Raw genomic sequence first — 27,403 nt, 5'->3', positions numbered from 1 at the left:
AAACAAGCCCAAAACACTGACAAGAATCAGAATACAACCTGACACCCCATCAGTCAGGGTGTTGGTAGCAGTCCGATTCAATGGTGGCTGCAGTTCTCCTGGAGTGACAGATGTGGTTCAGTTGAAGCAGTGGTCCTGTAGAAGGGTGCAGTTTTCCTCCAAATGTCGGTAATGATATGGAAAGGTCCATTTTTCCTCTGGAACCCAGTGGAAAGAAGGCTACTCTGATGTTCCAAATCTCAGTTTTTATCCAGGTAGGAAATGCTTGGCTCCTCCCCCTGGCTGGAGCATCTCCCAGTGGGATGATATAACTTTATCAGTCATACAGTGGGACTCAGTGAGCCATTAGCAGAAGATATGTTCATGGAGGAAGGATGGGTTGTGAAAAAGATAAAGATGACTGCCCCACCTGGTTTTAACAGATGGTAATAGAATACATACCTTTGGTCACCTCTTGTATTGCAACCTAAGACACTTATTAATTATATATCAGGGAATAACAGTTGAAAATAGTCTATCCAAGTGATGCAAACGGTAGTTCTGAGTGCTTGCCAAGCTACCAACAAGACACCATCTTCTTATAAAATCTTACAGATTGTCTGCAATGTGTTTCTATTTGAGCTCATGATTTTTCCTTCAGCTTATAGACTATATAAAGTTTATTTCCTCTCTGGCAGTCATTATTATGGAATTCTACCAGGAACAAATTTGATTAAAACCAGCCAACTGATTTGAAAGTGATTGTGAAGGAGGGCCCAGCCAGATGCATTGTCAGTGATATGCGTGGGAGAATTAACAGGATTATCTACAGTATTTTCACGATTATAAGCCGCACCATTTTGACTAAAATTTTGCTCTCACCCCAGAAACGCGGCTTACGCTCAGGAGCGGCTAATATGTGAAAAATTTTCTGAAATTTCCAACCCCGGAAGTGCAGCCAAGGTGCTAAGCTGAGCACCTGCCAGCAAAACCCGGGATTGTGCAATTGTTACAAATTGGTTACTCTGTTGCATGGCGGGTGGAGGTGTGCTCCATGCCGGCAGCGTGGCGGGGGGAGGCAGGGGGCTCCCTCCTTCAGGCAGCGCAGCCCACGGGAGAGGCGGGGGGCTCCGTGCTGCTGGCCGCACGGCTCCGGGGGGAGGCAGGGGCTCCCTCCTGCCAGCCCCACGGCCCCTGGGGGAGGTGGGGGCTCCCTCCTGCCAGCCCCGCGGCCTGGGGCAGAGGTGGGGGCCTCCGTGCTGCCATCCCCATGGCCTGGGGGGGAGGCGGGGGGCTCCCACCCCTGCCTACCGCCGCAGGAGCAGGCAGGATCCGTCCCCACCTGCCGCTGTGGAAGCGAGGGGGCTCCTTCCCCTCCTGCTACCGCCGCCATGGGTACCGGCGGGCTCCGTCCCTGCCTGCCACCTCAGGGCAGCGTCGGGCGGGGGTGAGTGAGCCCGGCGGTGGTGGCAACCAGCCCCGAGTGGTCCTGCCAAGCAGCAGTGCCGAGCTGGGCCACTTGGCCTCGTTGGCAGTCCCGAGAGGGCCAAGCCCGCATAGCCCAAGCCAAGCCACTAAACCCTGCGATCCCGTGATTCTGTTACTAATTGGCAACTTTGTTGCACGCGGGTCCTCGCTGCGAACGACAGAGCAGCTTATAATCAGGTGTGGCTTCTGTATGGACAAAGAACGAAATGTTGCTGACGCCCGGAGCTGCGGCTTATAGTCACTGTGGCTTATAATCATGAAATTACTGTAAACTTGATCGCACTGTAAGGAGTCTCCCCTTAAAAATACTATTACCTCTTTCCTAAAAGATCATTTTTACATCATTAGAGAGTATGTAGAAACTGATGCTATTTGAGAACAGGTATTGTGGACTTTTAGCCCTCCTTTCTGGTTTGTAACCATCATGCTGCCTCCTTGTCTTGGTTTAAAAAAAAAAGGTAATTACCTTTTTTGGTAAGTGTGCTTCATTTAGATGTGTAACACTGTAATTCATTTTCTTGCCTATTCTGAAGTCAGTGTTTGTCTTGTTTTCAGTGCATAGGAAGTGTGGATGCATTGGGGGATTCCACACTTTACATGGTGCAGGCATCATTAGCTTCCCTATGCAGTATAATTTTCAATTTTTGGTTCAGGTGCTGATATTGAAATAAACCTTTGTAGTACTCCCTGTACTGTCCTTTTAGTTTTGTATGTAAGATCACAACAAAAGGCTACAGTTAAATGTGTGTGCTCTTATTAAGGTGATTTTTTTAGAATAATTAACTGAAGAAATACATGATGGAACAAGAACTTATTGAAACGGCTCATCTTTGCTCTACCTGGAGTAAAAACGTGTAAAAAATACTTTTGTCACTACATAGACATTTTTGTGAGTTCTGAATGTATTGGAAACTTACTGTGTTATAATAACTTTGGTGTACATAGAGATGCTGATTTCAGGTGTAGAGCTTAGTGTAAAAAGCTCTGTGAAACAAAACTTCCTCAATAACCCTAATTTTGTGGGTGAATTAGTTTTTTAAACTGGAAAAAATATAAATTAATATTGCTAATGATTTTTTTCCTTTTTTTGTCATTGTAAGTCATATAGATTTCCTTTCTCTTAGATATGGCATTGCTGTAGTTGATGTTGAGCTGTCTTTTCATCACGTTTCATGAAGTATTTTCTGGAACCTGTTCACACATGGTATTCTCAGAAAATACAAGATTTAATGCCTTCTCTTGTTTTCTGCTCAGAACAAGTGCACTGAAAAATTCCAATCATACCATCTTTTTTACAGAGCAAGCGTAACTTGAGATCTTATCCAGGAAAAATGTATTTGTACTTTTTTCTCTGCATATTTGGCTAGGCAAAATTAATCAGTGTTTTATGAGTGGCCACCATGCTTCAGATCCTGGCAAGCTAGCAAATTTATCAGAGATGTACATGAAATAGGAGATAATTATGAAGTTACATTATGAAGGAATACAGAAGGGTGTTCCGAGTATATGTCATTGGATGGTATTAAGAGTAGTGCCTCAGTACCACCTCTTCCTCTGACATTCACTTTTCATTTGGTTTTTCCCACTCTTGGAAGTAGGTAAAGACAAGGTTGAGTGGCTTGTACTTTCTCACAGCAACTTCTTGGTTAATTTTCTTCCTCTTGTAAATATATGCTTATTTGTGATTTATGCCTATTTTTGTTTGAATGAAAAATCATATATATAAAAAAAATTGAAACAATATGGAAAACCATTGTTGGAAGGAAATGCACCCATTTCTGTAAAGCATTTTGCCTTACGCCAGAGTATGTTTTGTCATGAAACATGAAAATCTTCACTGTAGGTTGTAACAAGTAAGTGTGGCAAGTCTTGTATGTAGAAGAGCATCGTCACCGAGCTCCATACATTCCTTTTATTGTAATCTTTTCAGTTTTAAATTTGGCTATGCTGTGTGTTGGTGCACTGAAATCAACAGAAGGAACATGGTCTTAAGAGACCCTAGCCAGCCTCAACCTGTAGAGGAATGGCCTCAGGTGATGCATTTTTATCTTGAATGATAAATTATCTTATTTTTCCCTTTTTAGCCAGTTGCCACAAGAGTTTGTAGAAACAGCAAATAGAAAATTGAAGCACCTTCAATGCCATCTGTGCCTTCAGTGACTTGTTATACACTAGAATTTTTTTTTTCTCTCTAGAAAAGGGATCTTGGATGAGTATAGTGAGATCACTAGCCTTGTAACAGAGGAGATTGTGAATGTTCATAAAGAGATCCAAACCTCGGTGGAACAAATAGACCCTAACTCTGAGTATAATGACTTCATAGATACTCACAGGTAAGCATTTTGATCTCGTGTTTCTTCTTGAGAAAACCCTGCATTAAACTGCAATTGCGTAAGTGTTTGGAGGAATTTGCTTCTGTTTGATTCCTTTTACATTGTTACTTGTAAAGACTTGTAAAACTTCATCCTAATTTGAAAACTGTACAAACTTTGCACATGCAGAAAGTTGGTTGAACAGTCTGTTTTTGGCTGGTTCTAGAAAAATGAATTTCCAGTTACAGTAATTTCACAACTATAAGACGCACCGGATTATAAGGCGCACTTCTGGTGTCGGCGAATTTCCGAACTTTTGCCAATATATAAGGCGCACTGGACTATAAGGCACGCTTGTTTTTTTTTTTTTTGCAGCGAGGATCCGCTGCCGGCTCCCCCTGCGAGGTTACTGGCCGAGGCTCCGCCTCTACCTGGTGACCACGGCACTGTGGGCCCCCCTGCACCTGACAGCCGTGGTGCCGCAGGCCCCTGGGCTCGCCTGTACCCAGCAGCCATGGGCCCCCAGACCCGCTTTTACCCAGCAGAAGTGGCGCCACGGGCCACCGGGCTCGCCTGCAGCTAGCAACCGCGGGCCCCCAGGCTCGCCTGCACCCGGCAACCTCAGCCCCGTGACCCTGCCTCCACCTGGCAGCTGCGGCCCTGCCAGCTCCCCCTGCGGCTCGTGGCTCACGTTTCCGAGTTGGCAAAATTCTGAACTTTGTCCATATATAAGACGCACTGGACTATAAGGCACACTTCCGGGTTCGGGCCAAAATTTTAGTCAAAAGGGTGCGCCTTATAGCCGTGAAATTACTGTACATGAGAAGAGCCGTAACTTTGGTACAGGAAGCAGACTACGTATTGCAGTCTAGACTCAACACAAGCCAATTTACTGTATATTTGGATGCAATTTGCATCTGGGCTAAACTTGTTCTAGTTTAAAGTCAACTCTATGTACCTTTGTACTCTGCAGTTATTACAGGTTGAGACTTCAGAGCATGCAGATAATGCAAGAAAGTTCTTTGTTGAAAAGTGTATTTCCCATTTATGGAACTATTTCTCTGATTTAGTTTATGAAGAAATAGCTCTAAGACTTCTTGCATCATTGTTTTGTTGCTACGTTTGAATTGGTGGTCGTCACGTGCAAGTTTATGATGGAAGCAGATAAGAGTCACCCATTCACGTGGATAGTCTTTGAGAACCTTGATTGTACTGTGAAGTTTATTCAAAGAATTGTAATGTGTTTTATTATCTCATGAGATTTTAGAATTATGATTTTTTTTCACTGGAAAAAGAATATATATCTAATTGCTATCTATCCTTTTATTTCATATATAATTTTAACTGTAATCTAGTTAATAAAATACTTCAAAACTTGTCAAAAAATCAAACAGATTTGCTCTATGATCTGCTCAAAGATCATAGATCTTGAAATTAAAGATCTTGAAATTAAAATAACTGTTTACTACATTAGGTCATCAGAAGTTGTTGAACAAGAAATAGAGTTTGATACATCATTACTAGAAGAAAATGAAAACCTTCAAGCTAATGAGATAATGTGGAATAATTTAACAGCAGAAAGTTTGCAAGTCATGTAAGTCTCCACAAATCTTTTGTCCTTTGGAAATACTATTCTATGTTATATCTATGCTCACCCTGATCCTGGCATGGCTATATTTCTATTTTTAAGATTAATTTTCTAAATGTAGCATTTTCAGGCTACAAACTCTTTCCTATGCTGGTTCTACTGTTTTGCACATCTCCTCTGTCTCCTCAAAAACTTACTATTATTTTTAATGTGTGTTGTTCTCTGTGGCAGTTAATAAAATGCCCCAAATGTACCATGAGTCCTCCTTGGGAACATGCTGGTTAATTTTCCCAAAAGTGCTTTGCATTACTACCCTAGGAAAAACAGCAAAATATTTGATGAAACCACTGAGTAGAGTTATGTGGTCAATGATTTAAATCACTGAGTAGATAATTTTTATTAATAAATTAATTTATTTTGTTTTTTAAGTATTTGCTTTTGTTTTCTAAAGGAGATTGTTATTCATTATTGTAACCTTTAGAATACATTAGCTTAGTAATGCAGATGTAGCTTTTGTATAACATTTCACTAGCTTTTGGCTATTCAGGGTGATGAACTACCTCTCTATGTGTTTTGTTAATATATTACCTAGTTGAATATTTTCATTACTTTTAGCAAGTTCACCTTTAAGCATTTGTTATGGTTAACGAATAGACTACTGAGATTATTATATTTGTATATTATTAACCTCAGTTTTTGACATAAAGTGGTCTTGTGTGGTCACTTGTAAGATTGCAACTGTTAATCATGCATTAAAAATAGGAAATTCAGAATTTCATTGGTTGATGATGTTTTTGCTGAGTCTACTGTATTTCAGCTCATGTTTGATTTATTTGAAGTATTTTCCCTTTAGAAAGTATAACTGATGCAAATAAGACATCAATGGTATATTGTGGGAATTTCTGCATTTGGGTTTTTATTTATTATTTATTTTTATTTATTTCATTTACTCAATCAAATTATGATCCTTATTTGTTGTAGGTTTCTCTGAAAGCCAAAATCAGAGTGAAATATTTCAAATGTAAACATATTTCAGTGTCTTCTGCAGGTTACTCTAATCCCTGTGTTTTCTCAACATGACAGAAATTCTGGATTTAATTAATTTCTTTTTAAGGCTTTGAATCATCCTCTCTTTTTTTTCCTATATAATTTGATTACTTTTTGTAAATCTATTCCATTTATAAGTATTGAATTTTTTTTTAATTGCCTCCTTAGATCTTTATCTTATGAGAGGATCCCATGATAATTAAACCCCCCCCCACCCAATTCCTTTAAACATGTTTCTCTTTTTGGTATATTCTACATAATTTACTATATTGACATTATTCCTGCGTAAGCGCTGTAGATGTTGTACAACTTAATGTACTTCAGCACAGTAACAATAAATATATAGATAGAGAGCCTCCCTTTTCAATAGAATTAAAACTTTCCAAAGATTCTACCTTCCATCGCTTAAAAAAAAAATTCTCGTTTGGCTTACCTTTTGTACCAAATTTTTAGAAATAGGCAGCAGCATATATAAATAAAAGAGATGATATGCTGCTTTTCTAATTAACATTTCTGATTAAATATTCAATTGTGTTATAAATGTATGTCTATATATTTACCTACATGTATGCATTTTCAGTACAATTGTCATTGTGTTCTTTTGCAAAGCTTACATTCATCTACTTGCATCAATCCACTGGTTTTGAAAATTTGAGTGAGAAATTTTAGTGTGTCATTATTTCTGGAATCAGGTAGCTCTTTTAAGTGTTGTTGTCATCTTTAAGGTGTTCACTTTCTGGTATAGATTTAGGATTCTGAGAGAAACATTAAACCATTTTATGTCAGACCAAAGATGCCCAGCTTTCTTCATTCCCATGTTAGACAGCAGGGAAAAGTCTTGTGAGGAGAACAAAACCAGGACGTTCATACAATGCAATTTTCTCAGCCTCCCATAATTTTCACCTTTGAAATATTTTGAGATAAATGTCTTTAATGGCTGTGGATCTAGTTTGTCAAGTCCTTGGAAGTACTTGTAAACCTGCTGCTCTTTTTTTCATTTTATGGCTCTTAGGCTTTTGTTTTGGAAGAGAAGAGGAACAATCTATTCGTTTCTGCCCATGAAAATGTAAATTTTTGTTCAATTTGTGCTTTGTGATCTCTTTCAGAGAGATCTTTTAGCTTTAGTCTGTGCTTTTGCAAAATTTACTCATCCTTTATGCATCTGATTGCCTTTATTTGAATGTTTTCAAGGTTATTATATTTGTTTTGAGATGAAAGATTAGAATTTCACAGGTCATCCTGTGAAATTTGGAGTTTAGAGGGAGGCCTTCCAAGGTTTCCTGTCTTCGTACTCTGCTATGGTTTTAACAAATCCTAGAGAGGCATTGAATTTGATTTTCTGAGCAGAACAGCTCCTCAAGCCTCAGGTGTTTTCAGGGAATCGTGTATTTCCAATATTTCATTTCTGAGTGGTAGTGGTAATTTTTGAACTATGCTCATTCTCTACATAAATAAAGCTTTGGATTATTTTCCCCCACTGCATAAATAAAACTTTGGATTATTAGCAAGTAAGAGAATTGGATTATTACACAAGTAAGAGAAGCGTGCTACATCGTTTATCCATAGTTGATGACTTTTAAAAAGCCATCTCTGTACATGATGAAACAACAGAAATTTGACTTTTGATCTTCAGTGTTAAAATCGTGGTCATGGAGCTTTAAAATGCTGCATTATGTTTCTGCAGAGGAGAACTACCTTCAGTATCTACCAAATAAAATAAGTGCACATGGTGGATTTATTTCTCAAACATGGAAAACATTCAAAGACATACTGATTTATAGTCAATAATGTTTAGTTGAATAAGTTGTTTTATTGAGTATGCAATGAAAAAATGATGGCTTTCCATATGTAACTATTTAACAGTTTCAACAATGTATATTTTAAGGGAGCATGGTGAGAAAACTGGTTTTTACATTTTAAGGTAAACTTACATTTATAAATAAAATTTTGACAAAGGGAGGTAGTTAACAGTCAGTGTTGACTAGCTAAACTTCTAAGGAATGAATTATGGCATCTCCTGAAAAATATTCATAGATTTCACTGAATAATAATGAGAAATTCTAAGAAGTGTAGCAGAATAAAAGTTTATGCTTTGAAGGGACTTGCATTAAAAGCTGAGAGGAGCAAATAGAAAAACTGAGGGTTGATCAATGAGCATAGTAATATCCCATTCTTCTGAAATATAAGTTCTCTGAGATCATGCATTTATTTTAAGTGATAATTGCATCAGAACAGACTTATAGCTAAAGAAATATGAAATGAAGCTTTCCAGGTAGGGTTGTTGTGTGATTTTTAAAGTGTTATAGTGATTAACTGTTAAGTCATAGAAACCCTTTTGTAAACTGATTGTATCCAGAAGGCAAATATGACACCACAAGAAAATTCCTTCGTCAAGCTACAGCCAAGATGATACAAGACAGATGCAGAATTGTCAGCTGTAACCAGTTTGAATGAAAGTTATTGTTTAATCAAAGAATAGATGTTGAGTGCAAGGAGGCAAGGGATTTTGGTGTAAATGGTATCTTTTTTCCCTTTTCTCTAAGATTAAAAAAAAAATGTCCTGAAATATCTCAGAAGTTTCAGGAAGAACTTCATCAACTTAATGTTTTAATATGGTGCTGCAATATAAAATACAAAATCTAATATTTTTGAAGTGGTGAAATGATGAAGATGTTGTAGTTGCATGTATATACTCATTCCTACTACTGATGAAGTCTTACCAATTTGGTTTTAATTTCTTGACTATTGATTCTTGATCATTAGATAAAACACTTGCTTCCTGTAAATCAGTTGTTAAGCAAATGCAGTGTAGCTTAAAATTTTGTTTAGAAAACTGATAAAAAAGCAGTTAATCTTTTTAAATCCCAGTAATGTCACAGTTATAAGCCGCACCTGATTATAAGCCACATGTTACAATACAGAGTGTGATAAAAGGTATCTATTCTATCACCATCTGTTGAGGGTGGGGGCAGTGATCCTTATCTCTGTGGGAGATATTCTGCTAATGGGCCGTCCATTGAAACCAGGCAGGGCATTGTTCTTTATCTTTTCACAACCTACCCGTCCTCCAGCGAGTCATTTTCTGCTAATGGCGCATTGAGTCCCACTGTGGGACTGATAAAATTACTTCATCCCATTGGAAGTTGCTCCAGCCAAGGGAGAAGAGCCCAACATTTCTTACCAAAATAAAAACAGAGGTTTTGGGACACTAAGGGAGCCCCTTTCTCCACTGGGCTCCAGAGGAAAACTGGATTTCTCCACATCGCCACTGGACCTCCAGAGGGAAACTGCACCTTCTACAGAACCACTGCTTCAACTGAATCACATCTGTCACTGCAAGAGGACTGCAACCACCATTTAATGGGACTGCAACCAACGCCCTGCCTGACAGGGTGTCAGGTTGTACTCTGACTTTGTCAGGGCTTGGAGTTTGTTTCTTTGTAGTACTGTATTTCTATTTTAATTTCCCTAGAAAAGAACTGTTATTCCTAATTCCCATATCTTTGCCTGAAGGCCCCTTGATTTCAAAATTATAATAATCAGGAGGGAGGGGGTTTACATTCTTCATTTCAAAGAGAAGTTCCTGCCTTTCTCAGCAGACACCTGTCCTCCAAACTAAAACAGCAACTTTTTGTTCTTTGTCCATATATAAGTCACACTTGATAATAAGCCGCACTTTGGGTTTGGACCAAAATTTTAGTCAAAATGGTGCGGCTTATAATCATGAAGTTAGTGTACTTTCTTTAGCAAGGTATTAAAATAAAAAAGTTAGTTGGTAATAAGTTGGAGATCCAGTATAAGAAAACATTGAGAAGTTCAGCATAGAGATTTTGACAGCCTAAAACTAATAAAAATGTATACGAAAAGCAGAGCTGTGAGGATGTTACTTTGAGGGAAATGTTTTAAATATTTGTCTTATCTCAAAATAAACACATGTAGAAAGTTTGTCTTTTGGAAATTAAATTTTGGTCATTTACTCTGTAACTTTTTAAATTAATTTTAGTCTCCTAGAATAAAATGCAAGACTGAGTACAGGTCGTATATAATCAACATTGTATAAAATATATTGGGACGAGAGAAATGATTCAGTGTTTAGAACCAAGTCATTCAGTTTGGTATATATGCACATGTGGAATGTGCCTCTTAGATATTTAGAGAGTTGGGTGTGCCATTCCTTCGTCTGGAATAGTTTTGAGCTGTAGATCTTTGCAGTGGTAATTACTACGTATGTTTTGCTTGTGTTCCAGTCTTCAGTAATTTTATTGAAATTTGGCTTGAAAATACAGGGGAAATAAAGTAAGAAAGATGAGTAGATAAAGACAAAAAGGAAACAAGATGTATATGCTTGTTTATTTATAAGAGGTTGTTTTGACTTAAGGATTTCTTGATTGATACACATTTTGGAAGTCGTCATTATGTAAGCCATTTACTTGCATTGTTCTGAATGCAGATGTTGTAGATTCATGGAATTTTTTTTTTGTTATTGGAATATTTACCAGGATAATTATGAAGTATCAGTAATGGTTTTAAAGTATAGTACTTCTCTTTTAGTTTTGAGTGGTTGTGTACAGTTTCTCTTTACTTTGAATTAACCATTGCCAGAGATTGTAACCTAAAAAGGATGATTTTGAAGGCAAAGACACAATCCTTATTATAACAGAAATACAACCCAACTACTGATTCTGTGTATTTATTTAAAACATGCTTTATGAGTTGGAAGGGTTTTGTCTTTTTTAAAGCATTTCATAAATTAGCAATATGTTAGAAAGGCATTAATTCATGGTACTCATCACATATTCAGGAAAAAATATTTTTGTGGTAGGAGAACCTGTAGGCAGGAGATCATTCTGTAACCTTGTATATATATATATATATATATATATATATATATATATGTATATATATGCTCGTATAGAATCTCTAATTCAGATTAATAATGTAAAGGTCTAGCCGCATGAAAAAAGAAAAAAGCTATCACCCCCAGCACAGAGTATCATAATCTGAAAAATATTGTTTCTTTACAACTTCAGGAAAAAGGTTACAGTGTTCCAGATACATACAGTTTATACATTCACAGCTTGGGTTTCTGAAATCTCTTTTACAGGTTAAAAACAGTAATAGAAGAACTGATGCAGACACAACAAACCCTTTTGAGCAAAGAGGAACTTGTTTTGGAGCTAGAGAAAAAAATAGAAGAGTCGTCTAAGACATGTGAAAAGAAATCTGAGTAAGTTGAAATTAAATTTTAAAATACAAAATATAATTTGAGGGGGAAAAAATGTCTATAATGCAATACACATTGCATGTGAGAAATAACCTTCACTAATCTTTTTCTGCTTTTGTGTTTAGCAATTACTGTGAAAAACAGCAAGTTAGTTTCTTGTCTCTAGAATAACCCTTGCCCACTGCAGACCACATCTTATTGAAGAATTGAGCAGCTCTATAAGTTTGGCATGGCTCAAGAGCTGGACCTTTCATTAATTCAATTCAGCTTGATCTAAGAAAATGAGTGAGTTCAGTTGCCTTGCTGTTTGACGGAATTCCTTGTGTAGGTGTAGTTCTGTGAAAGGCTTTCAGAATCTTTCTTATGCAGTAGTATGTTTGCAACTTGTCAGGTTAAGTTCATTCTTCCTTGCATTTCCTTTACAACAGTGTAAATGTAAAGAATGTAAATCTCATATCCTCTAGTACTGCGTAGTAAATACCAAAGGTGGGAGATTAGTGAGTGTGTTACTGCACCATAAATTATTATTATTATTATAAAGAATCATTCTTGGGCAACATCTTTAGGTTTTTCTTCTACCTTTGGTTAGGAAAAATATTCACATACACTTCTAAACTAATGTCAACACAACAGATAAAGAAGCCTTTTGTCTGGAGTGATATTTTTCTGATTCATGTTGCAGTCAATCCTAATCTTACTAATTTGGTCATAAATACTCATTTACAGTAACGGTAGTGAATTGGAGTGCAAGTCCTTCAGGTAATCCTTCGTTCAGTGAAGAAGTCTTGATGCTCTTTGTTGACTGAACCTTGTCACATGAAACATTGTATAGTATTTAATTCACATCCAAAACTTTATTTGTGTATCTGATATCAGTGTTTCGATTAGATATTTCGTGTAATTTATTCGATGAAGTTCACATGTCCCCACAGTGCATTTTCCAGTTTTTGGTTCTTGACTTGTCTTCTTTCCTGTGTGCTACTTAAAGGATAAACTATATTTAAACTAGTTGAGTTTGACGGGATGTTGTTTGGTTTTTTCCCCCTCAGTATTTGTTACTTGTTATCACTCTCTGAAAATAGTTTAGGCCATTGCTGAATTTCTTACTGTGTGAAGGCCTCTCTGACTGATCCTTTAGAGATGTTTGTGGTGTTGAGGAGATGATTTCAATTCAAAGTGCACCAATACCTGTTTGTCTTACTAAAAGGCAGGGAATCTGGCTTAGATATCTGGTTGTACAGTGAAGGCTTCCCTGAAACCATCCTTGCTCTAATTTGTCATTGATCATGCCCGCCTCCAACAAACTCCCTTTTCTCCTTTTAGCTGCAGTGCAGGGTGATCAGGATGTTTCAGCGTGTTCTTACTGTCCCCAGAATATCTTGTCCAACTGTTGCATTGGGTTTAATCATGACTGCATAAGGTTATACCTTATGGCAATGTCTTGGTACCATTATTCCGGCACTAATATCCCTTTCCATCTTCAAATGATGATATTATGTTCAAACAGAAAACTTTTAAATTGTATTTTATTTATATATGTATATGTCAAGAGTGCCATCTGTCCTTTCAACATGATACCATATTGAATATTTGGGTTTTGATTTAGTTCACCTTTTTACCACTTTCTCATATGTTGCCTTGGACTTCAGGAATCTTTCACATAAGATCTCTCTGTGTGAAGTTGCTAATAGCTATTACTAGCAACAAGGATTTTAAAGTTTGCACTTGTGCAGGCCACAGGCAAATAATTTTATAGATTCTAGTTCCTGGTGCGTGACTGGAGAGGCAAGCACTGGGAAACTGATCAGATTGTAATCCATTTTGCCATGGTTCAGAAAGAGACTAGTTTGTGAGTGGTTTTTCACTAGCAGAATATGTCTTGCTATTGCTGTGTCCTGATTTGTTGAAACCATTCTGTATTTGAGGATGTCACTCCAGCCAGTATGTATTCACCAAAGCCTTACTGATGGTTGAAACCTATTATTTTTACATGGTGATGTCCTTTTTCTCTCATTAGGGAGACCACATGAAAATACATTGTCTTCATGATAACTTCAGGATAATTGTTCATTTGCTTCTCTGATGCTTTAAAATACGTGCGAGCTTATGCCAAATCTCAGTTTCAGATTTGAGAATTGTGTCTGCATACCTCACATTTACGCTTTTTGAATGAAGGATCATTTTGCTGATGGTGCAGAGTTTTTCTAATTAGTGACTTGATATAATGTTCATCTCTATGGATATAATTTGTATCTTTTTCTGCCAAAGAGGATTTTATGGCAGGTGATTTCCCCTGTGACTTTGAAACCTACTTGAATACTCATTTGGCTGATCATCAGTTTGTGAAGGATCAATCCCTGTATGAATAACTTTTGCCTTTCCTTTTTTCTCCAAGGGTAGGGCTTGCAGGAGGGCTTGTCTTCAAGGGATTATCCTGAACCTACAGAGCAGCATCATACTGTGATTTTTCTTCATATTGTCCTCATTATTCATAGTTCTGGTCCATTTACCTCCTTCATCTGCTCTTTAGACAGAGAGCTCTGCATCTCCTGTAGACCACATGTCATTGGGCACTGGTTGAGTGCTTTTAAGGGTGTCTGTATTACGCTGTGAGTTATTCTGTCTCTTAGGCAGTGTCTGTCAGTCTTTGGTTTTGGCAGATTTTTGGGATAATAGTCATCTGGGTACCTGCAGATGCTCTAGGTGCCTGTCCTTCAATATTTAATCACGACAGCCTCGAGTATTCATGAGTACAAGCGGTATTCAGAGAAGAACTATAAAAATTAGCAGAAGATGAAAAGTTGCTTTTAGCTCCCCATAAAGAAGTTTATTTAGCTTCCTAAGACAGTTATAACACAGTCCAGAAATACTGGTGCAGAAGTAAAAACAGATATCTGTTATGTGATGCTATATGAATTTATACTGGATGTGAGGTGAGTTTAATATTGCAAATTATTACTGCAAATTATTACTGAAAATTCACTACTCTGATTAGAAAGAATTTCTCATCACTTGAAATCATGATGTAAAATTTACTTATCCTGTAAGGGAGGGGGAACCCCAGTGTTTATAAATTCACCCATATTTATTAAACATGATTTTTGTGATAGAAAGAATGGGTGTTTTTGTGATAGAGAGAAGAGAATGAGTGTTTGCTTGCATTATCTTGTTGCCTTGAAAAGTGCTTCACCTTTGAATAAATGATTATGTTGAGAAATTGTCGTGCTTTTTTTGCCCTCCAGCTTTTATGAAGCATTTAAAGTATTTTGAAACATGTACATTTTTAAATGGTTATTTTTCCTTGCAGTGTTGTGCTCTTGTTGAGCCAAAAGCAAGCACTTGAAGAACTTAAGCAAACAGTACAGCAATTAAGATGTTCTGAGGCAAAATTTGCAGCCCAGAAAGAACTACTGGAACAAAAGGTTCAAGAGAATGATGGGAAAGAGCCACCACCTGTAGTGAATTACGAAGAAGATGCCAGATCAGTGACTTCTATGGTAAGTTTTAAATCTGTTTTACTGAATAGCACTGCCATTGTACTTCAGACCTGGGATCAGAGTATCAAGATACTCACTGAGGTGATTTAAAGTTAGTGGACTTCACTTTGCATTTCTGGAGACTTGTTTGAACAAGAAGTTCAGTTGCATGACATTTTTTTCTTTTTAAGTGGCAGTAACTCATAACAATCTGTGTCTAGGGACTTGGATTGGTCTTCTTTACGCTTGATGCTTAGATTTTTGTTACACTGTTTTATAAAGAAAAGTCATAATCCTTACATGGATTTAGTAAATGTTACTGAGTAACTATTGGTGATTTCTTTTGCTGTGTTGAGGAAATACATTTACAGTTGTAGATAGAAAATTAACAGCAAAAGCTCTTGGAATTGCTGCATGTGTATGTGTAATATGTAACTGAGAGATTAATTTTATGTACTGTGATTACTTTTCTCATACACCGAAACGAACATTGGTTTCTTTGCAACTTATTTTTAAATGTTTGCATGCTTGTAATAATTAAAAGGAATTTTTTTTTTGTCTGATGAGACCTCATATAGTTTAAGTAAGTACCTTACTGTGCTAATATTTTGTGTGACTTCCTTTTCTCAGTTGTATGCAACTGTGTGCAGAGTTTTTAGGCCACATAAAAAAGCAAACAGTACGTGTTTACTGAAAGGAAAAACAGTAGTGTTGGCGTTTGTGGACTAGTTTTGACATAGGAGATACTTATGACTTTTTATCTTTGAGGTTTAGCCTGACATTCTTTTTGGCCATGGGGCAGTAGTTCTGTGAAATGATAATTAAATGGCTGTTTCTGAGAGGAAAGCTTTTTTCTCCCTCTGTTTGTGAAACCGTTGGACTCCCGTTCTACAATTATACTTGATAGTCAGCATTCTCTTGCTTCCACTGCTGTTCAATATTTACAAACCACTATGAGGTGGTTGGCATTTACACTGGTACATTATTTTATGAAGTTTGTATGCTTGTTGTGACCTGGAAGGAGTACAAAAAGATGAAGAAAGAGAAAAGAAGAATCAGGATAATGATTGTAAAAGATGAGGAGGTTTGGAATCATTTTGGGGCAGGCATATTAGTTATTTATTACCGTATGCTGTAGTAGTGCTAGTGATTAGTGTCTGCTAGGGTTAGCTGAGATTATGAGTCTAGTCATATGAGTGGTACTCTTCCCCTTCAGCTCAAGATTACTGAAGTCCGCTTTCTGATGTCTAATCCTCTGTTTCAGTGGGTGGGAGAAAATAATCCTGTGTGCTGAGGGCAGGCCTACAGAGGGTCAACAGGACAGAGACGCATCCATCACTACTAGCACTGTTTCACCTGCAAGGAGTGAGGGCTCGTCACCTCCAGTGCAGCCACTGGTGGGCCTACAGTGCCCTGGGGCAGATGGCACAGGGTGACTGGTTCTGTACTCAGGACATGGTGGCTTCTGCAGGAGGGCAGGGGAAGGGGGAACATACAGTCATAGGATGGTTTGGGTTGGAAGGGACTTCCAAGATGCCCTAATTCAAACCCCTTTCAACACCTTCCACTACAGCAGGATGCACCCCTTTACAAAATCTTGCCACTTTAACCCAATGTAAGGTTGCAGAGAAAAACCATGAGAACAATTAGAAGGGGCCATAATAAGAGGCAGTCTGGTCAGCTTCTCAGGGAGAAGGTAAAACAGGACGAGCAAAATGGTACAAAAGGAGGCAGAAGTATTTACCACGCTGAGTCACGTTGTATAAGCTGAAATAGAGAAATATGAGAATAATAGAAATAGAGAATAATGTGGGGTTTTGTTGTTTTATTTTTTAAAACCGATAAGTAAAATTTACTATAATGCGAACTTGAGAAGATAATTCAGGGATGCATTTCTACATCAGGGATAATGTTAACATTAATTTTTAACATGGATTTTGTATTTTAAGTAACTTGCTCTGGTTTATGTATTTCCATCTGGCCTGTGTTATCTGAGAGTTCAGAGTGCCTTCATCTTTTATGAAAATAATGCTGATCATTCAAGCTGCCTTGCAGAGAAGACCTGTCATGATGTGTGATGTTTTCTTCATTTGAAGAAAAAATTTTGCAACATTACCTCTTTCCTTGCTTCTTCAAGGCAAAGCTTGCCAGAAGGGCTCAGCTACTTTTGGACACGTATTTTGTGGGTGCCAAATGCGGATGTCCTTGGCTTGTAGTTGAGACTGAATAGGACTGAAAACAGAATTAACTGTGAAAGCAGGTGTGCTAGTTTAGGGCAAATTTAGGGAAAAACCTGCTGGAGGAGCCCCCAGGAGGAAAAAATACAAGCCACCATAACGTCACCCCAGGACATTCCACCCCTTATCTCCATATTGTGAGTCCACTACTAAACACCATGTAAAAACTTCATCAAACAATCATATTTGTATATGACTCTTACCCCACAATCAGATCTCCCTGAGGTACACATCCATCCCTCTGCATTACCCACCATGTACAACCTGGTCCCTGAGCAAAGACAATCCCACGAATGGGTTTGTCTGTTCTCGAGGCAAAATTTATCCATACTGTCTTCCCTAACAAACCTCTGACATGGGCCACTGGGACTTTATCTCCATCTATTATATAAAGGGACTCAGACCGGGCAGGACCTACTCGGTTGGTGGAGCCTCATGTGTTAACTAACCAGGTGGCCTTTGCTAAATGCTGCTCCCAGTTTCTAAAAGAGCCCCCACCCAATGCTTTCAAAGTGGTTTTTAACAATCCATTGTACCTCTCTACTTTACCTGCAGCTGGTGCATGGTAAGGGATGTGGTACACCCACTCAATGCCATGTTCCCTGGCCCAGGTGTTGATAAGGCTGTTCTTGAAATGAGTCCCATTGTCTGACTCAATCCTCTCAGGGGTACCATGCCTCCAAAGGACCTGTTTCTCAAGGCTCAGGATGGTGTTACGGGCTGTAGCATGAGACACAGGGTAGGTTTCTAGCCATCCCATGGTGGCTTCCACCATGGTCAGCACGTAGCGCTTGCCTTGGCGGGTCTGAGGCAGTGTGATGTAGTCAATCTGCCAGGCCTCCCCGTACTTGTACTTGGTCCAATGCCCCCCATATCAGATGGGCTTCACCCGCTTGGCCTGTTTGATGGCAGTGCACGTCTCACAGTCATGGATAACCTGAGAGATACTGTCCATAGTTAGATCCACCCCTTGGTCTCGTGCCCACTTACAGGTGGCATCTCTACCCTGATGGCCTGAGGCATCATGGGCCCATCGTGCTAGGAACAATTCTCCCTTGTGTTCCCAATCGAGGTCTATATTTGACACCCCTATCTTTGCAGCCTGATCTACCTTCTGATTGTTTTGCTGCTCTTCATTAGCTCTACTTCTGGGGACATGGGCATCTACATGGCGAACCTTCACAGGTAGTTTCTCTAACTGGGTAGCAATGTCTTTCCATTCTTCAGCAGCCCAAATTGATTTTCCTCTACGCTGCCAGTTTGCCTCTTTCCATCTCTCCAGCCATCCCCACAAAGCATTGGCTACCATCCAGGAATCAGTGTACAGATAAAGCTTTGGCCACTTCTCTCTTTCTACAATGTCTAGGGCAAGCTGAATGGCTTTGAGTTCAGCAAAATGGCTTGATCCACCCTCTCCTTCAGTGGCCTCTGCGACCCGTTGTGTGGGGCTCCATACAGCTGCATTCCACCTCCGATTCATCCCTACGATGCGACAGGAACCGTCGGTGAATAAAGCGTAACGGGTTTCCTCTGCTGGCAGTTGGTTGTATGGCGGAGCTTCTTCAGCCCGTGTCACTGGTTCTTGTTCCTCATCTGTGACACCAAAACTTTCACCTTCGGGCCAATTTGTAATTACTTCCAAAATCCCAGGGCGATTCAGTTTTCCAGTCCGGGTGCGCTGTGTGATAAGGGCAATCCACTTGCTCCATGTAGCACTGGTGGCATGGTGGGTGGAGGGAACCTTTCCTCTGAACATCCACCCCAGCACTGGTAGTCAGGGTGCAAGGAGGAGTTGTGCTTCTGTGCCGATCACTTCTGAGGCAGCTTGGACTCCTTCATAGGCGGCCAAGATCTCCTTCTCTGTTGGGGTATAGTTACCTTCCGACCCCCTGTAGCTCTGACTCCAGAATCCCAGAGGTCGGCCTCGTCTCATCAGGCACCTTCTGCCACAGGCTCCAGGATAAACTATGGCTCCCAGCTGCAGAGTAGAGCACATTCTTTACATCTGGTCCTGTCCTGACTGGGCCAAGGGCTACGGCATGAGCAGTTTCCTGCTTTATCTGGGCAAAAGCTTGTTGCTGCTCAGGGCCCCAATGGAAATCATTCTTCTTGCAGGTAACCATGTAAAGAGGGCGCACAATCTGACTGTACTCAGGAATGTGCATCCTCCAAAAACCTATGGCGCCTAGGAAAGCTTGTGTCTCCTTCTTGTTGGTTGGTGGGGACATAGCTGTAATTTTGTCAATGACATCAGTAGGAATCTGACACCGCCTATCTTGCCACTTCACTCTCAGGAACTGGATCTACCGAGCAGGTCCCTTAACTTTACTCTTCTTGACGGCAAAGCCGGCTTCCAGGAGGATTCGGATGATTTTCTCTCCTTTCTCAAATACTTCTGCTGCTGTGTGTTCCCCCACACAATGATGTCATCAATATATTGTAGATCTTCTGGAGCCTCACCCTTTTCTAGTGCAGCCTGGATCAGTCCATGACAGATGGTAGAACTGTGCTTCCACCCCTGGGGCAGACCATTCCAGGTGTACTGCACACCCCTCCATGTAAAGGCAAACTGAGGCCTGCATTCTGCTGCCAGAGGAATGGAGAAAAATGCATTGGCGATATCAATAGTGGCATACCACTTTGCTGCCTTGGATTCCAGCTCGTACTGCAGTTCCAACATGTCCGGCACAGCAGCACTAAGTGGTGGAGTCACTTCATTCAACGCACGATAATCTACTGTCAATCTCCATTCCCCTTCAGCTTTACGCACAGGCCAGATGGGGCTGTTGAAGGGTGAGTGGGTTTTGCTGACCACTTCTTGGTTCTCTAGCTCTCGGATCATCTTATGGATGGGAACTACAGCATCTCGAGTTGTTCTATATTATCGGCGATGCACTGTTGAAGTGGCAATTGGTACCTTTTGCTCTTCTCCCTTCAGAAGTCCTACTGTAGTTGGATTCTCGGACAGTCCAGGTAAGGTGTTCAGTTGCTGGATGCCCTCTGTCACCACAGCTGCTATCCCAAATGCCCACCTGAATCCTTTTGGGTCTTTAAAATACCCCCTTCGGAGATAATCTATGCCTAAAATGCATGGGGCCTCTGGGCCAGTCTCAATAGGGTGTTTTTTCCATTCCTTTCCAGTCAGACTCACTTCAGCTTCCACCAAGGTAAAGTCCTGTGATCCTCCTGTCACGCCAGCAATAGAGACAGATTCTACCCCCACATATCTTGATGGGACTAATGTACATTGTGCACCAGTATCAACCAAAGCTTTATACTTTTGTGGTTCCAATGTGCCGGGCCAACGAATCCACACAGTCCAGAAAACACGATTTTCACTTGCCTCACCCTGGCTAGAGGCAGGGCCCCTCTAAGCCTGTTTATCCTTCTTCCCTTGGGCACATGTTTTGGAGGTTCCTTCAAGGGGATTGGACATATCATCATTATCAGTATGCTTGGCAATTTGGCTACGGGCAGCTGGAGCTGCTCTCCTTTTGGTGGAACTTCCTTTTTGAGTCTTGCCTTCCTTCAATTCATGCACCCGTTGTGCCAGAGCAGCAGTAGATTTTCCATCCCATCTCCTCATGTTTTCTCCACAATCACGCAGGAAGAACCACAGCTCAGCCCGTGGGGTGTACCTTCTCTCCCCATCAGGGGAACGTCTGCATTGGATACCAGGACCTGTAATTGTTGCAGCCGAGATTTGGAGAAGGTCCTCCTTAATCTCATCCCTGAGTCTCTTATGGTTCTCCTCTATCTTGTCTTCTAATTTCTGCAGACGTGTTTCCACAGCTGCGATTCTGGCATGTGTTGGACCATGTACAGCATCTGCATATGCTCGGAGCTTCTTCGCCATATCGAGCATGGTCTCATCCCTCTCATCCTGCTTCATTATTGCCAAAGCAGAAGCATATTCATGTGGCCCAAGTCGCACAAGTTTTCACCACATCACAGATGTACATGGTACCAAGTCTGGATTCCTAGTTGTTATGTCATCTGAGAAGATAATCTCTGCCACTGCCATTTCTCTCAGGCGTTGGATCCCTTGTTCTATAGTCTTCCACTGTGTCTGATGCATATAAAGATTGTCTGCACACAGGTATCTTTGTGCTACACTGTCCAGGACCCATGCCCAGAGGCTGTGAGGGTTAGTCCCCCTCATCATTCCTTGGTCGATGACAGGATCATGTGACAGGGATCCCAAATGCCTCGCTTCAGTGCTGTCCAGAATTGTAGCCACGCCTGCAGCATCCCAAAGATGGACCAACCAACTAATTATAGACTCATCAGGTCATCAAGTGTAATCCTTTCTTAGACCACGGAGGTCCTTTAGGGAAAAGGACTCAATATTGGCCTCTGATCTTGTACCAGTTGCTTTGACTCCTGGTTTTATGTTGTCAGGAGGCACTGAGGGTCCTTCTCCTGCATCCTCCTCATCATCATCATCCACTGGTCGATTGGTCTTGTCTGTGGACTTCCAACTTCTCGTGCTAGTAGCAACAGCCATTGTTTGAGGCTTACTGTCTGGTTTAGCTGCTGACCTCAAACCTGGGGTGTTGGCTGCAGCCTGAGTGACTGGGATTGTGGCTGATTTATCTCCCTGTCCCCTTTGCCCTACAGTATCTAACAGGGTGCGATAAGCATATGCCAGGGACCAGCTCACTGCAATGATCTTTTCCTCCTTGGAGTTACCATGGCACTTCTCTTTCAGGTATTTTGCCACCTCATCTGGGTTCTGAATTTGTTCAGGTGGAAAATCCCAGACTATAGGGTCAGAAAATTCCTTTAAGATTTGGCCTATATGCTCCCATTTCCCACACCACTCAGGATTCCTCACACTTGACTCTAGTCCTAAATCAGGAGTCTCATCAGCCCCTCTAGAAATCTCAGCTCTTGTCTTATAGAAGCTGCAGACTGTATAAAGAAAGGTTACTAGATTCAACAGCAGAAAGATGGCCTCTTTAGCAGTCAGGGGAAACTGAACATACTCTAATAGGGATGTAAAAAATTCAGGGGAGATGAAGGAAAACAAAGACTGAAAAGCCTCATCCCCTGCTTCTCCTCTAACAAACTGGGCACATAACCATAACCATGAACCATACATTCCTGGAACAGACTCCAACGTCTTTATAAACCTCCTACAAGCCATTACAACTAAGCCCAGCCCGATGGATATTCTAGTCATTGCCCCTCTACTACAGAAACTGCGTATTAGGGAAAACACTGGAGCTATTTCTGGATGAGAAAATAAACCCAGGGACCACAGAGGTATTAAGACCTCAAAAAACCCTAAAGAGCAAAAATACATGCAGGCCTCCACCCCTAGAGACATTATAAATTCAAACAACATTATTAGAACAAAGTTTTTTCCACTTTCTCTTGCCCCACGTTGGGTGCCAAATTTCTGTGCTAGTTTAGGGCAAATTTAGGGAAAAACCTCCTGGAGGAGCCCCCAGGAGGAAAAAAACCAAACCCCCCAAGACTCCTCCCCCACCACTGGGTTCAGGAAGAATTTCCTCAGAGGAAAAGTGAAAAAAACCTGTTTATTAATTAAACAAAACACTCCCCAACACAAGAGAAGAAAATTAACAACCCCGGATGTCAAAAAAACTCTTTCACCGGTGTGAAAGGGTGACAAACTCAGGGAAATCTCTCCTGTGGATAGTGTCAGTCTTCGGTGCTGAGAGTGGCTGCTGCAGATCTCAATTGCAGGGTCCTGGTGTTCCTCGGTGATCCAGGTCCAGTCCAAACAGGTTCAGAAAAGTATACAGAAAGGAAAGGGGGGGAAAGAACAAAGAACAGTCCACGGAAAGAGATTAGACTGCCTAACTAATAAGTAAAAGCAAAACTAAAGCTAGCAAAAGCAAGCAAAAGCAGCCAAAGCAGCAAGCAACCAGAGCCAACCTGTGCCAACAGAGCTAGCCTCCCAAGCACAGATGATGGGGGAGGGGAGCCAACTGATAAGCAGACAAAACAAACTTTCGCTTAAATAGAACACACAACTGGGGATATAAGCCACCATAATGTCACCCCAGGACAGCAGGCAACTTTATTTCCACAGTTAAGTCAAGTTCAGCATGTACAGGATACAGCATTTACATGCAGGGTATTGATACTGAGGCTGCCTTGGGATCAGCATATGTTGCCCCAGAAGGAAATAGCCATGATCTACTGCAGCCTGCACTGGATCCTGTTCATCCTGCTGCTCATGCTGATTTTTCAGTTAGGACCTGCAGGAGCTCCTGCACCTCAGTAAAGAGTTATACCAGCTTTTGGACTTGAAAAAAGATGAGAGCTAATTGTGCCTGATGGTGTTGATTTGGCCTTGTTTTCTGAGAAGGGGTTTGAGATGAGAGTTAAATGATTTTATGCCTGTGATGTTGGATAAGCCCTTACACCTGGGGCTATCTGCGCAGCATTTCACACAGTAGAAATGTTGAGAGGTACTGCAGACTCCTGGGGCGTTTTTCTCACACAGCCTCTTCCTGAGCTGGTCATTTCAGTGAGTCAGAAGCAGTGAGGCATCTTGTCTCTGCACATGAAAGGACCACTGCTGTCACCTTGCACTGGAGCAGAGAGAATGTAGGTGGTGTTGGGTGGTCATTGTCAGTACTGGGGCTGTCTGCTCTCTCATATCTTGTGCCAGAGCTGTGTTCCTGGCTAAGCAACACTCTGCTTACGTGCTGGAGCCTCTGCCCTTTTAGACTTGGATTGTTTGTCATTATCTTATCACTGTCTGCCAGTGTGAAGAGTCAGCTTCCATCTTTCTTATGAGCTTCCTTTAAGAGCTTCAGTGAGATATTCCTGGAGATCTTCTTTCCTTCTCCAGGCTGAGCAACTCTGTTGCAGCCTGTGTCATAGCAGAGCTGTTCTGGCCCTGTGATGAGTTTAGTGGTTTTGCTCTGGGTTTGTTCCATCTCTTTCTTGTGTTGAAGATTCCAGGCCTGGATGCAGTTTTCAAGGTGGAATCTCACAGGGGCAGAGTACAGGGAACAAGTCACCTCCGTCATTCTACTGCTGATGGTGCTTTGGGTATGGCCCAGGATGTTGTAGCCCAGGTTGATGCTTTGGGCTGCAAGTGCCCCATGTCAGCCTATGTTCAGCATTTGTTTACCAGCACCCCGAAGTCCTTCTCTGCAGGGCTGCTCTTGATGGTTCTTCCTTCTCCCAGTCTGTACTCATGTCTGGCATTGCCCTGACCTAGCAGTCTTGACTATATCTCAAGATGAAAAAATAATATTCTGATGGGTTATTTCTTTAAATAAACATCCTGGTGATTTTTAAAATGGGATTTATTTTTTTTCAGTAAAACTCCTCAAAAACATAGGGCCATAAAAGATGAAAAATGAAATGTTCTTGCTGCTGATTGCTCATCCTGGTACCGTTCAAGAGGATGACTGTTTCTTCAGCTATAAATTTATTAAGGTTTCTTCACTTTTTCTGAGAGCAGTTCATCTAAATATTACTCTGATACACTTGAATGTGGTTATTTATTCCTCTTTAGAAATTAATTGTAAACACTTGTTTTTCAATTTTTTTCCCCAAGAATTAGAAATTCCTAGTTGGCTTGTGTTTCTGGCATCCATATGAAGTAAATTTTTGTGTCCTCAAATCACAAGTAATTTTTTTGCTTTGTAATTTAAAATTTGGAAGAGAGTATGCAAAGCAATTTTGTTTCATATCTCCTAAGTATTTATATCTATAAATAGAGCCAATTTCATGGTAGAATAGATTGCAAATTGTTTTGTTTCCCTTCTCTTACATTAGGAGCTGTATGATAGAATACTAACAAGGACTGAAATTCTGAAATGCTGTTAGATATGTTTTTATAGAGAGTGTAATGTTATGTGAATGTTTTAACTAAGTTTCCTTGTTCTTTTTTGTGTCTCTTTATTGTAAGAAGTTTTGTATTCTGTTAGTGTCTTCAATATGATTCGTCTTAGTCAATATATTTTTGGAAATTTTTGCCGTGTATTGGTAGATATTTGCTCATTTTAGGAAATAATGGAAATTGCCAAAGTATTCTCTTTTTTTCGTCCTGGATATCATAGCATGGAGGGAAACAAAAATGTATTTTTTGTTATTTCTGAACATTGCATTTAACAGTTTTGTTATTGTATATGGAAAAATGAAACAATTTATTATTACTAGCAGTTACACTTTTCTCCCAACTTATCCATACAAGACAGAGATAATTATAATGCTGATGGCACTACAAGTATAAAATCTTGGTTTTGAGCGCCTTAGAGTTATGCATTTATGCTATTCATTGTGTTAATGGGAGATTAATAGTTCACATTTTCTTCTGTACTTAAAATATGGAGATACTGAAAAACAGTTGTTAGCTAAATAATAACCTAAAAAAAGTTTTTCCCAGTAAACGGATATATTTTGACAAAAATGTAGTAGTATCTGAAGTGTTATGTCACGTTATGAAAATTAACCAGTAACTGGAAGCTACTTGAGCTGCTTGTGTTTGAAATTACATGCTGTTCTCACTGTAGAGGTGTTTAATGTAGATTTATTTTGCATACTGCAGCATTTTCCTGGAGCTGATTGACAAAACTGAGACTTGGTGTGCAAACTCTGCAACACTTGAGAGACTTGTTAGCAGGTGGAGCTCAGTGCGAGAAGAGTAGTTATGGCTGAATAAGCATGATCTTGTGAGAAATATATAGGGCAGAGGCAAGCTGAAGCACCATGGTACAACCATTGGGATGTTGTAATACCTTGTGCCAGTAGAGTTCCAGACTTAAAACTGTGCACAGCAGAAAATGGTTTTATCTCTTGAAAAAAAAAAAAGTTGACCTCATATCTAAATGCTTTTGTTGTTTTTCCTTTTTAAAAGGCATCAGAGATATTATCCTTAGTGATTGCTTTAAAAGTAAGATAAGCCAGCTTTTAGTGAAGTTTGTGGTAATTAAAAAATTAGTTCTCAGTCATTTCGGAAGGAAAAAAAGTACTATATATATGAAACAGCTAAAGTGCTGCTTAATTTGTTTGTAAATTGTTCTGCCTATTTGTGAATATTTTATCTTTCCGTCCTTCCTTCCTAGAATCCAATACTTGGTGCTCTAATTAGTACGATCAACAAACCAATAGCCAGAGTCTTCTTCTGCAGGTTTAGTTTTGAAGTGAATGTGTTCAGAACTCTCAACTAAAATAGTAATTGACAAATTTAATCAATTTGTATGTCTTTAATTTATACTGTCAGTTACATAGATATGTAGAAAGAGACTTTGCAGGAGTTTGCTATTTGATTAAAGATGCTTCATTGCTTAAATTTTAGTTGTTGGATCACAAGGTCATGAAGCATAATCTGCTGAGAGAACTACCACACTCTTGGGGGTTGCTTTTCCCCTGCTATCTCAGATTATGCAGGTTCTTTATTTTGAAATAGATGCAAGGAAGTAATTGCCTTCTGTGACAGGTCATTGCCACAATAGCAGAAAGTGTAACAGTAGAGATAAATTTTTCATTTTTCTTACTGATTCAGAAGAATGCACTCACTCTTGTCCTCTGTAATGCATCACCAACCATCTCCCTTATCTGTCCTTGTAAGTAATTCTCTACTGATTAGAGGCTCTTGACATCTATATAATACTAAGTTGTATTAGAGCATGGTAGGGGAGCCCTTCACAGTAATTTGGTTTATATATTTGTCAGTCTTGTACACTTCCTTCACATTATTGCAAGATTTTAACTTTCTTGTCAATTGACCCAGGGCCAGAGTTAGTCCGTGCAGCATTGATATCCTTATCCTTTCTTTTATTTTAGTCTCTGCCGAGGAAACGCTGCCAGTGCAATCATGCTGTAGAAATTTTGTGTATTTATTCGTAAAAGACCTCTAAATGAACGGTTTTGTTTGGTAGTTGCCTGGACAGCTGAAGTTCAGTTTTGCTTACAGCCACTGTCCAAGCTTGCTGACTTGGGCCTGTGTTTCTGGCTGACAGCCAAAATTTGACATGGATCAAAAGTGCCCGAAATGTCAGATGCTTTTAGGAAGTGTGGAGAGAATGAATTCTATTCATCTTTCTCTCACAGTGAATATG

At 40.0% G+C, this 27,403-nt stretch overlaps 1 protein-coding gene across 5 annotated transcripts in view; it reads left to right on the top strand.

Moving 5' to 3' along the window:
* Positions 1-27,403, top strand: part of FER (FER tyrosine kinase) — a 189,000-nt gene that overhangs the window by 44,852 nt on the left and 116,745 nt on the right. For all 5 annotated transcript variants that reach the window (XM_033086516.1, XM_033086518.1, XM_033086517.2 and 2 more), the window contains 4 exons: positions 3,663-3,800; positions 5,254-5,373; positions 11,519-11,641; positions 14,946-15,135. In XM_033086516.1, coding sequence (XP_032942407.1) covers positions 3,663-3,800; positions 5,254-5,373; positions 11,519-11,641; positions 14,946-15,135 — 571 coding nt within the window. The remainder of the gene's footprint in view (positions 1-3,662; positions 3,801-5,253; positions 5,374-11,518; positions 11,642-14,945; positions 15,136-27,403) is intronic.

The sequence above is a fragment of the Catharus ustulatus genome (assembly GCF_009819885.2).
Source record: "Catharus ustulatus isolate bCatUst1 chromosome Z unlocalized genomic scaffold, bCatUst1.pri.v2 scaffold_29_arrow_ctg1, whole genome shotgun sequence".
In the NCBI taxonomy this organism is placed as follows: Eukaryota; Metazoa; Chordata; class Aves; order Passeriformes; family Turdidae; genus Catharus; species Catharus ustulatus.
This window is presented reverse-complemented; position numbering and strand designations above follow the sequence as displayed.